The 12500-nt window shown below is 39.5% G+C and overlaps 1 protein-coding gene across 1 annotated transcript in view; it reads left to right on the top strand.

Annotated features, from left to right (window-relative positions):
- The window catches only part of trmt10a (tRNA methyltransferase 10A), a 25417-nt gene that overhangs the window by 7291 nt on the left and 5626 nt on the right, over positions 1 to 12500 (top strand). Inside the window, exon 4 of the mRNA XM_061913860.1 lies at positions 12481 to 12500. This exon is cut by the window's right edge and continues 55 nt beyond it. Within this exon, the coding sequence (XP_061769844.1) occupies positions 12481 to 12500 (20 nt within the window). The remainder of the gene's footprint in view (positions 1 to 12480) is intronic.

The raw sequence follows: 12500 nt of genomic DNA, 5'->3' as shown, positions 1-12500 counted from the left end.
CCTTTTCGGTCCAATTTTTGTTCAGCCCTTCTCATTTTTTATAAGTTACCGCCAACGATGAAATGATCCATTTTAATAGCTACGGCAGTACCATATAGCATATAGCAATTAGCATTCCACGACCTACAATGCACTTCTGCCATGACCCTCCCTGCCGAATTCTTATTGGTTGACGTGTATGTGATGATTGCTGACGTGAGTGTGACGATTGCTGACATTTTCTTCGTCTCTTCACGAATGAGATAAATAATATAATTTGATATTTTACGGTAATGTTTAGTTTCACACATAAGTCGCTCCGGAGTAAATGTCGCACCCCCGGACAAACTATGAAAAAAAACTGCGACTTATAGTCCGAAATATACGGTACAATATAATCACTAAGTTTTAATCTAATATTTCTTCATTTTAAGAGCATGATTTTGACAAAAGTTATTTTTTGTCTGCATAAAAAAAAATATTTTTTTAATTATTGCACGTCTGGTCTCAAGGTTCCACAATCTGTGGAACCTTGAGACCAGAATATTTTGATTGACTGCCTAAAAGTATTCCTTTAGTCATTATTTTTGCACATTTATGAAATTTTGTGTATAAAATATAAAATCGCAAATCGAATCGCAATTTTGTTGAAAAAAAAACGCAATCAGGTTTTTCCTCAAAATCATGCAGCTCTAATATTAACATTGACTTTGACATTTTTCACAAGGTGGAACTCACAAAGACTTTTCTAGCTATATTCTATTTAACCATATTCTATGTATGTGTATATATATATATATATATATATATATATATATATATATATATATATATATATATATATATATATATATATATAGTATGTATGTATGTATGTATGTATGTGTATGTATTTCCTATGTAGCTGTATTCTACATAACGGAAGATGCCAAGTGTTCAACATTATTAAGAAATATCCGACAATTCACTCATTGAACACAGACCTGGCTGCTGTAAAACATTTGGGGGGGGAGGTGGGGGTGGGCGCATTACATTTCATCAGGTGGGCCCCTGCCAAAAATAAATTCCTGTCTTGTGAGCGCGCACACTTGCTAAAGCTGCACTGTTGGCACTTCGTCTGTACACAACTGATTACTATGTGTATGAGAATCACTTCTATTTGTGGTTTGTGCAGGGATATGTTTTCAAATGATTTAAGCCTTAATCTCGTCAAAAAAATGACAGAGTTGACCATTTTTATGGTATTATTGCGATTGTAAAGGGCTGTTATTGATCCCATGTTGATGTGCTAAAACTATTTATTTACAAGCTACATACAATATTACTGTTATTTGTTCATGCACATAATGCCTATTATTAAAGATGTGTCCATTCAATCAATGTATTCTTGGTTGCCAAAAGGGTTGAAACTAATATTTTGATATTGTCACATATTTTCTGTGCATCCCTAAAGGAGATGCACAGATGAGATTTGTCAATATCAAAATATTACTTTGAATCACTCTTTGCCAACAAAAAGGGAAGATTACAGCTTTTTAAAGGGTACTTTAACACGTTAACAGTATAGTATGTACTTTATCACAATATATGTATCGCTCTTTCGAGTAATCTCATAATTTATGCACAGAAGAATGTGTGAATATCAAAGTACAAACCCCGTTTCCATATGAGTTGGGAAATTGTGTTAGATGTATATATAAACGGAAAACAATGATTTGCAAATCATTTTCAACCCATATTGAATATGCTACAAAGACAACATATTTGATGTTCAATCTGATAAACATTTTTTTTAGCAAATCATTAACTTTAGAATTTGATGCCAGCAACACATAACAAAGAAGTTTGGAAAGGTGGCAATAAATACAGATAAAGTTGAAGAATGCTCATCAAACACTTATTTGGAACATCCCACAGGTGTGCAGGCTAATTGGCAACCAGTGGGTGCCATGATTGGGTATAAAAACAGCTTCCCAAAAAATGCTCAGTCTTTCACAAGAAAGGATGGGGCGAGGTACACCCCTTAGTCCACAAATGCGTGAGCAAATAGTAAAACAGTTTAAGAACAATGTTTCTCAAAGTGCAACTGCAAGAAATTTAGGGATTTCAACATCTATGGTCCATAATATCATCAATAGGTTCAGAGAATCTGGAGAAATCACTCCACGTAAGCGGCATGACCGTAAACCAACATTGAATGACTGTGACCTTCGATCCCTTAGACGGCACTGTATCAAAAACCGACATCAATCTCTAAAGGATCTTACCACATGGCCTCAGGAACGCTTCAGAAAACCACTGTCACTAAATACGGTTGGTCGCTTCATCTGTAAGTTCTAGTTAAAGCTCTACTATGCAAAGCAAAAGCCATTTTTAAACAACATCCAGAGAGGCCCGAGATAATCTAAAATGGACTGATGCAAAGTGGATAAGTGTTCTGTGGTCTGACGAGTCCACATTTCAAATTGTTTTTGGAAATATTCAACATTGTGTCATCCGGACCAAAGCGGAAGCGAACCATCCAGACTGTTATTGACGCAAAGTTCAAAAGCCAGCATCTGTGATGGTATGGGGGTGCATTAGTGCCCAAGGCATGGGTAACTTACACATCTGTGAAGGCACCATTAATGCTGAAAGCTACATACCGGTTTTGGAACCACATATGCTGCCATCTAAGCGCCGTCTTTTTCATGGACGCCACTGCTTATTTCAGCAAGCCAATGCCAAGCCTCATTCGGCACCTGTTACAACAGCGTGGCTTTGTAAAAAAAGAGTGCGGGTACTTTCTTGGCCCGCCTGCAGTCCGGACCTGTCTCCCATGGAAAATTTGTGGCACATTATGAAGCGTAAAATACGACAACAGAGATCCCGTACTGTTGAACGAGCTCTACATAAAACAAGAATGGGAACTAATTCCACTTTCAAAACCTCAACAATTAGTCTCCTCAGTTCCCAAACATTTATTTAGTGTTGTTAAAAGAAAAGGTGATATAACACAGTGGTGAACATGCCCTTTCCCAACTACTTTGGCATGTGTTGCAGCCATGAAATTCTAAGTTAATTATTATTTGAAAGAAAAAAATAATGTTTATGAGTTTGAACATCAAATATCTTGTCTTTGTAGTGCATTCAATTGAATATGGGTTGAAAAGGATTTGCAAATCATTGAATTCCGTTTACATTTACATCTAACACAATTTCCCAACTCGTATGGAAACAGGGATTGTATTAGGTTGAATCCCTTTTTAGCAAACAAGAATACATTAATTGAATGAATACAATACATCCAAGCACTTTATTAATATTCAATATGTGCTTGAAAAAATAACAGTAATATTGTGCGTATCTTTTTAAACAACAAATATGTTTTAGCACATCAAAATTGTATCAAATGGCTGACTCTGTCATTTTTGGGACACGATAAAGGCTTAAATAATTGCAAACACATATCGTTACAATACCCACGAATGTGTTTGTCTTAGATGTAATTATCAGTTTAACAGCAAATAAGTGTTTGTCTTTGATGTAATACTCAGTTTAAAACCAAAAGTATAAGTGTTTGTCTTAAATGTAATGATTAGTTTAACCACACGTTTAAGTGTTTTTCTTAGATGTAATAATCAGTTTAACCATAAAAATAAGTGTTTGTCTTAGACGTAGTAATCAGTTGTGGACAGACTGCGCCTTAGGAGTGAAGGATTCAATCAATCAATCAATCAATCAATCAATGTTTATTTATATAGCCCCAAATCACAAATGTCTCAAAGGACTGCACAAATCATTACGACTACAACATCCTCGGAAGAACCCACAAAAGGGCAAGGAAAACTCACACCCAGTGGGCAGGGAGAATTCACATCCAGTGGGACGCCAGTGACAATGCTGACTATGAGAAACCTTGGAGAGGTTTCTTGCGGAAGAAATAATAAATGTAACTTACAGTTGTGATGTCACCATCGATGACTGGCCTGCTGATGGCATCATAGCAGTAAAAATGAAATGTGTCCTCCACACTTTATCCCAGTTGTACACATATTACCATGTGGAGCATGTTAAAGCCACACATTTTGGATTAGTTTTTGGCGGGGACCACTGATTTCCTCATCTGAAGAGGAAAAGCATTTGATTTGCTGTCATTTGTAACCAACCCCTACCCCTCTTTCAATGTACGCCATTGTAGAGCTGTAATTGGATGTACTCCCAACTTGTCCCACCCATCCACAAGACAAAAGTAAATATGATTGGATTTAATTTCTGTTACCCTATAAGGCTCTTTTTATACTTAACTAAATTGTTAGATAATTTGGTTATCTAACAATTTATCCATCCATCCATCCATCTTCTTCCGCTTATCCGAGGTCGGGTCGCGGGGGCAGCAGCCTATGCAGGGAAGCCCAGAATTCCCTCTCCCTAGCCACTTCGTCTAGCTCTTCCCGAGGGATCCCGAGGCATTCCCAGGCCAGCCGGGCGACATAGTCTTCCCAACGTGTCCTGGGTCTTCCCCGTGGCCTCCTACCGGTTGGACGTGCCCTAAACACCCCCCTAGGGAGGCGCTCGGGTGGCATCTTTTCCAAATGCCCGAGCCACCTCATCTGGCTTCTCTCGATGTGGAGGAGCAGCGGCTTTACTTTGAGCTCCTCCCAAATGGCAGAGCTTCTCACCCTATCTCTAAGAGAGAGCCCCGCCACCCCGCGGAGGAAATTAATTTCGGCCGCTTGTACCCGTGATCTTATCCCTTCGGTCATGACCCAAAGATCATGACCATAGGTGAGGATGGGAACGTAGATCGACCGGTAAATTGAGAGCTTTGCCTTCCGGCTCAGCTCCTTCTTCACCACAACGGATTGGTACAACGTCCGCATTACTGAAGACGCCGAACCGATCCACTTGTCGATTTCACGATCCACTCTTCCCCCACTCGTGAACAAAACACTTAGTTACTTGAACTCCTCCACTTGGGGCAGGGTCTCCTCCCTAACCCGGAGATGGCACTCCACTCCACCCTTTTCCGGGCGAGAACCATGGACTCGGACTTGGAGGTTCTGATTATCATTCCGGTCGTTTCACGCTCAGCTGCGAACCGGTCCAGTGAGAGCTGAAGATCCCGGCCAGATGAAGCCATCAGGACCACATCATCTGCAAAAAGCAGAGACCTAATCCCGCGGCCACCAAACCCAAACCCCTCAACGCCTTGACTCCGCCTAGAAATTCTGTCCGTAAAAGTTATGAACAGAATCGGTGACAAAGGACAGCCTTGGCGGAGTCCAACCCTCACTGGAAACGTGTCCGACTTACTGCCAGCAATGCGGACCAAGCTCTGACACTGATCATACAGGGAGCGGACCGCCACAATAGGACAGTCCGGTACCCCATACTCTCTGAGCACTCCCCACAGGACTTCCCGAGGGACACGGTCGAATGCCTTCTCCAAGTCCACAGAGCACATGTAGACTGGTTGGGCAAACTCCCATGCACCCTTAAGAACCCTGCCGAGAGTATAGAGCTGGTCCACAGTTCCAAGACCAGGACGAAAACGACACTGTTCCTCCTGAATCCGAGGTTCGACTATCCGGCGTAGCCTCCTCTCCAGTACACCTGAATAAACTTTACCGGGAAGGCTGAGGAGTGCGATCCCCCGATAGTTGGAACACACCCTCCGGTGCCCCTTCTTAAAGAGAGTGACCCGGGTCTGCCAATCCAGAGGTACTGCCCACGATGTCCACGCGATGCTGCAGAGTCTTGTCAACCAAGACAGCCCCACAGCATCCAGAGCCTTAAGGAACTCCGGGCGGATCTCATCCATCCCCGGGGCCTTGCTGTCGAGGAGCTTTTTAACTACCTCAGCAACCTCAGCCCCAGAAATAGGAGAGCCCACCACAGATTCCCCAGGCACCACTTCCTCATAGGAAAACTTGTTGGTGGGATTGAGAAGGTCTTCGAAGTATTCCCTCCACCGATCCACAACATCCGCAGTTGAAGTCAGCAGAACACCATCTGCACCATACACGGTGTTGACAGTGCACTGCTTCCCCTTCCTGAGACGGCGTATGGTGGTCCAGAATCGCTTCGAAGCCGTCCAGAAGTCGTTTTCCATGGCTTCGCTGAACTCCTCCCATTTCAGAGTTTTTGCCTCCGTGACCGCTAAAGATGCACACCGCTTGGCCCGTCGGTACCCGTCCACTGCCTCCGGAGTCCTGTCAAAGTCAACTTGCCTTTGTTTTGATTAAATATCGTCCTACTTTTTTCCTGCCCCGATTTAAAAAAAACAAACAAAAAAAAAAAAACAACAAAAAAAAACTCTGTGGGCGGGCACAGTCATCCATTGCGTTAGTGCCTACAATACGCCAACCTGCATATTAATCAAGTATTAGCAGCTTTGTCTATACAAGAGCCATCACAAAGGAAGTACTTTGAGTAACAGCCATACTGACCATAAACCGAGAAATTGGTCAACTTTGAAATTCAATTCATTATGGGAGACATTGCGACGAAGATGAAACAATATGCTCGTTTGTTACCGGCATTTTTTACCTAGCATTAATGTTGATCCTCTAAAGGAGAAAGATTTAAACATGCTATTAGTCGGCATCCCAATGAAAGCAGGCACAGTAAATGATCGTTTTATTATGTTCGTAGTTTGTACTTCTTGTTCAGCACTTAGCAATACAGCTAGAAGATGCTTAGTGTTTCACGATAGCTGTCATGATTAGTAGTAGTTGTCTTCGTTAAAGGAAATAGCAAACGTTGTGATGTGCTCTTTGAAATCACTTCTCCGCCGTAATGTTTAAAATGACTGAAATATGTAAATACTACTGTATTTTTTGGACTATAAGTCGCAGTTTTTTTTTATAGTTCGGCCGGGGGTGCGACATATACTCCGGAGCGACTTATGTGTGAAATTTTTAACACATTACCGTAAAATATCAAATAACATTATTTATGTCATTCGAGGAAGAAACGAAGAAAATGTCAGCAATCGTCACACACACGTCAGCAATCGCCACATACACGTCAACCAAAAAGAATTCGGCGGGGAAGGGTCAGGGCAGAAGTGCATTGTGGGTCATGGAATGCTAACTGCTATATGCTATGTGCTACTGCCGTAGCTATTAAAGTGTATCATTTCATCGTTGGCGGTAACTTATAAAAACTGAGAAGGGCTGAACAAAAATTGGACCGAAAAGGAAGTCCTGTACTGCAGATTACAAGATGGACGTAGTGAAATATGCAGCAGAAAACGACAAGAAGAAGCGGCGCATACCTTTGGAGTTGGCAGAGTTGTTTAGAAGCGACGTCGAGGAAGAAGATTTCATCGGATTTATCGATTAGGAGTGACATTTTTTGGTAAACGTATAGCATTTTTTATATGTTTTAGTTATTTGAATGACTCTTACCATAATATGTTACATTCACATACCAGGCACGTTCTCAGTTGGTCATTTATGCGTCATATAACGTACACTTATTCAGCCTGTTGTTCACTATTCTTTATTTATTTGAAATTGCCTTTAAAATGTTTACTCTTGGTGTTGGATTTTATCAAATAAATTTCTCCCAAAAATGCGACTTACTCTCCAGTGCGACGTATATATGTTTTTTTTCCTTCTTTACTATGTATGCATTTTTGGCCGGTGCGACGTATACTCTGGAGCGATTTATAATCCGAAAAATACACTACATTGTATTATCAATGTACTTGTGACTATATTATTTATATACTTGCATCATGTATATGAAATGTTGACGAAAGTGTTTGGACGGGATCCCCATTACCTGCATTGTTAACCACCAATTGCTACCTTTTTATTTAAGATCTACAATGCATAAAAAAAGAAATACATGTGTGCTTGTCTCACATAATGATTGTGAATGATAGGCAAAATTCCAACAAAAGTGCAGTTCACCTTTACCACAGCTCAACCTATGTAGTTTCGTTTTAACAACTATTTGTCTATTAATATTTTATTTTCTCCAACAACTTCCTTTCTTTTCCACACAGTATGTGATATAAATTTAAATGACAAAGTGTAAAAAAACCTCAATCTTGTTAGTGTCAAAATGTACAAGATAGGATGTGAATGAACTATTAGTAAAACAGGGAAGGGGTTTTATCTTTGCTTTCCGCTTGTCCAATTCTACCTACTCCTTTTTAAGCATGTTGAACTGTACATATGCAACCGAATGATGTTCCACAATGTAACTTTGTGAAACTGTACCATAAGTTGTAATATTTCAAGTAAAAATATGCGGATTTTTTACAAATGAAGTTGTATTATTATAATAAAAAAAGTATTACAAGAAAATCATAATTTTACAAGACTATGACAGGAAAAAAATAGATTTATTTCATTAATAATGTTGTGGTATCAGAAAAAAGTAATGCGCATAATAATAATACTCTCATGCACATAATCACGTTTCATCAAACATATATTAACGTTGTTGCCCTGGGGTAAATTGGGTAACACATGGCATATTGACAAAGCTTAACCCATTGTTACTATAACAATCTAAGATTAATATAGGTTGCCTCTCTCTCTTCCCCTCCATCTTTCGGTATTCCTTTTTTTTTTAAAATTATTATCTCTCTAGCTATCATTATGTATAAGTATTGTTGCATTTGAACAACTGTATTTTTGAAAAAAGAGGTAAACTATTGGTATTGTTCATGATCAATAGCGCTTTTTCTATTGGTATTTGTATTGCTCCAGTTTTGGTGTAAAAATGCTCATTGTCATTTCTATATTATTTATTTCACTAACTACTTATTTTCTATCACTTTTACGATCATATTTGTACATATCGTATGTGCTGGTGTTGTTCTATTGTTGTTCTTGTTTTTGTTGTTATTGTTGTTGTTTTTGTCTCTCTGTCTAATCCCCCCTCTTATCCCCACAATTTCCCCCTCTGTCTTCCTTTTTTTCTCTTTCTATCCCCTCCTGCTCCGGCCCGGCTGCACCAAATGATAATATAAATACATTTAATAAAGTCAAATTCAAATAAGGCAACAACAGAAGTATCTTACACTTCTCTTTTGTAAAGTAAATCTGAACAGCCGATATGGGCTGAGAAGCTGGACAGGACAAAAAAAAAAAGAAAAAGTAATGCAATTATATAAAACAAGTAATACTATATTGCTGAAACAAAGTTGTAATTTTACGAGAATGAAGTTATAATACTGCAAGAAAAAACAACTCAACACATTTTTTTAGATTCACAAGGAAAAACCCACACAATTTTACAAGCATTACCAGACTTAAGTTATATTTTTGCGAGTAAAAACAGTTGTTTTTTTCACAAATTGTAATGTTACAAGGAAAAACACTTAACCTAACAAGAATTAGGATATACAGCTAAAATAATTATGGTGTGACATTACAAGTGAAGGAAGTATCACAGAAAATAAATCAGAATTTTACGGGAAAGAAAAAGAAAAAACACAGATAATGTTATGGGACAAAACAAGTAATGTTATCATTGTTTACCCCAGAAAGTTTGTTAGTTAAGGTGGTGACTCTCCAGGGGGAGAGGACCGAGGAATGGGTGGGCGGGTGTAAGGATCGGTGTAATTCGGCCTGTCTCCACCTCGTCGCTGCCACCACAGCCTGGGGGGGCAATAGACTACAAACTGTGGTGACGTAGGCCGGCTTCGTTGCGTAAAGAAGCCTACAACTTTTGGTTATGTTTTCCGCTCCATTTCCTGAATGGCGATATACGATAAACACTATACTGCCAAAAGTATTTGGCCACCCATCCAAATGATGAGAATCGGGTGCCCAAATCACTTTTCCCGGTGTATAAAATCAAGCACTTAGGCATGGAGATTGATTCTACAAACATTTGTGGGGCGATATAGCTCAATTGGTAGAGCGGCCGTGCCAGCAATTTGAGGGTTGCAGGTTCGATCCCCGCTTCCGCCATCCTAGTCACTGCCGTTGTGTCATTGGGTAAGACACTTTACCCACCTGCTCCCAGCATACTTGCCAACCCTCCCGGATTTTCCGGGAGTCTCCCGAAATTCAGCGCCTGTCCCGATAACCTCCCGGGACAAATTGTCTCCCGAAAATCTCCCGAAATTCAGGCGGAGCTGGAGGCCACGCCCCCTCCAGCTCCGTGTAGACCTGAGTGAGGACAGCCTGTTTTCACGTCCGCTTTCCCACAATATGAATAGCGTGTCTGCCCAATGACGTTATAACGGTAGAACGATCGAAGGCGAGTTCTTGGTTTCTTATGTGGGTTTATTGTTAGGCAGTTTCATTAATGTCCTCCCAGCGCGGTAACAACACACAACAACAGCAGTCACGTTTTCATCTACCGTAAAGCAGTTTGTCTGCCGTAAACAGCAATGTTGTGACACTCTTAAACAGGACAATACTTAATCTACTGTACATGCACCACAAAACCTCCAGGCAACTTCAACCCTTTACTAATATCCTCCTCCATTCACATCCCATCTCCCCGGATTGTAAATAACCTAATGTAAATAATCAAATGTATTTCTAATGTATTTAGTTGCTCTTATGCTATCTGAACTCACTATGTTCTCTGCCTGCTGTACATATCCTACTAAGACCTGTAAATAATGTAAATACTTCAATGAATATACTATGATGATTAACTTGTGTGATGACTGTATTATGCTGATAGTATATATTTGTACCATGAATTGATTAACAAGTTGAAAAACTTATTCGGGTGTTACCATTTAGTGGTCAATTGTAGGGAATATGTACTGAACTGTGCAATCTACTAATAAAAGTTTCAATCAATCAATCATTCATATGTGACAATAACATCTACGGCTTTTAGAGAGTACAGTGCGCAACTGCGCACACAACAGCTTTAAATATACTCCTCCCCTCTTAACCACGCCCGCCCCCAACCACGGAGGGAGTTGGGCATGGCCCTTTAGTTCCAGTGAAAGGGACTTTGATGCTCTAGGATACCAAAACATTTTGAACAATTGAAGTGAATTATATTTATATAGCGCTTTTCTCTAGTGACTCAAAGCGCTTTACATAGTGAAACCCAATATCTAAGTTACATTTCAACCAGTGTGGGTGGCACTGGGAGCACGTGGGTAAAGTGTCTTGCCCAAGGACACAACGGCAGTGACTAGGATGGCTGAAGCGGGAATCGAACCTGCAACCCTCAAGTTGCTGGCACGGCCACTCTACCAACCGAGCTATACCGCCCCAATTCCATGGGATGGCACTTCAAGTTAAATGGGTTGTACTTGTATAGCGCTTTTTCTACCTTCAAGGTACTCAAAGCGCTTTGACACTACTTCCACATTCACACACACATTCACACACTGAAGTTCATATGTGAATAAAGGCAGGTGGCCAAATACGTTTGGCAATATAGTGTTTATGTCGATATTTTTTTCGTAAAGTAAAAACAAAACAGTCCAAGTTACCCGAGATACTAAAATAATGACTTAAAAAGTCGAATTAAGCATTTGAAAAAAAGAGTTAAAAGTGTGTCCACATGCTGACATATGTTTACCTCTTCATGCTTAATTTATTACAGCATTTGGGAAGCCTGTAGTTGATTTTTATTATGTAAATGTTATATTTTTATCAACATGTGGTAGCAGGGACCCTGCCATTCAAAACTAGGCTGTTATATTACTAATGATTAATGTTACTATAGCTAAAAAATAGTAAAATAGAGAGACTATTCATCCTTGAACACCATGTAGGCTTTCTGATACAGAGACAGCTTCAGGAACTCTTCATTTAACACAATGTCCTTTTTTTCTGCTTCAACGCAGCTTAATCAACACAGAAAAACGTAAAGTGAAGTAACTTTGTTGTTAACTGTAGGTCAATAATGCTTGTCTTTCTCTCAGACAGACAGGGCTTTGCTGGCTGTAACACACACACACGCACGCACGCACACACACCGCACAGTGAGCTAACATTACGCTAAAAGCCAATTAGCCTTCACAGCAAGGATGTGAGCGAGTTGAGTTGCCGCTTATGTTTCTAGAAGGTCAACGGGCTCTTTGTGATGTTACTAGTAGTTGACTTGGAAGTGTTTATTATAATTTGGCGAGAGTCAGCTGCATTATGCTTACCTGTTAAACACCTATCTGCTCACTTCACTTCACTTGTAAATCCTGAATTGTTCACCTCTATTATTATGTAAGATTGTAAAGGTTGTAATTTTACACAAAGACAAAAAACATGTAATTTCACAAAATACTGTAGCAATAATACAAGGCTTGCGTCGATTCACAAGAGAACTAAACACGTGTTTCTGTTCTAATTTTATTATAAAATTAGTACTAAAACCAAAAAGTTGTAATAAAGAAAAAAAAAATCATAACTACAAAAAAAATTCATAAGAATTAAATGACGTGATAAAACACGATTTTACAAAGATAGAAATTGTTGACCTTAACTTAAAAAAAGATTATAATATATATTTTATTTTATCATAGAGGAGTCGGTAGAGCAAAAAGCTAACGTTAGCATGTGTTTCTTTTTTGTCCAGTTCTATCTAACGAGCCTCGG

The sequence above is a fragment of the Nerophis ophidion genome, linkage group LG10 (assembly GCF_033978795.1).
Source record: "Nerophis ophidion isolate RoL-2023_Sa linkage group LG10, RoL_Noph_v1.0, whole genome shotgun sequence".
Lineage (NCBI taxonomy): Eukaryota > Metazoa > Chordata > Actinopteri > Syngnathiformes > Syngnathidae > Nerophis > Nerophis ophidion.
The sequence above is the reverse complement of the archived record's forward strand: the minus strand, read 5'-3'. Positions and strand labels throughout refer to the sequence as shown.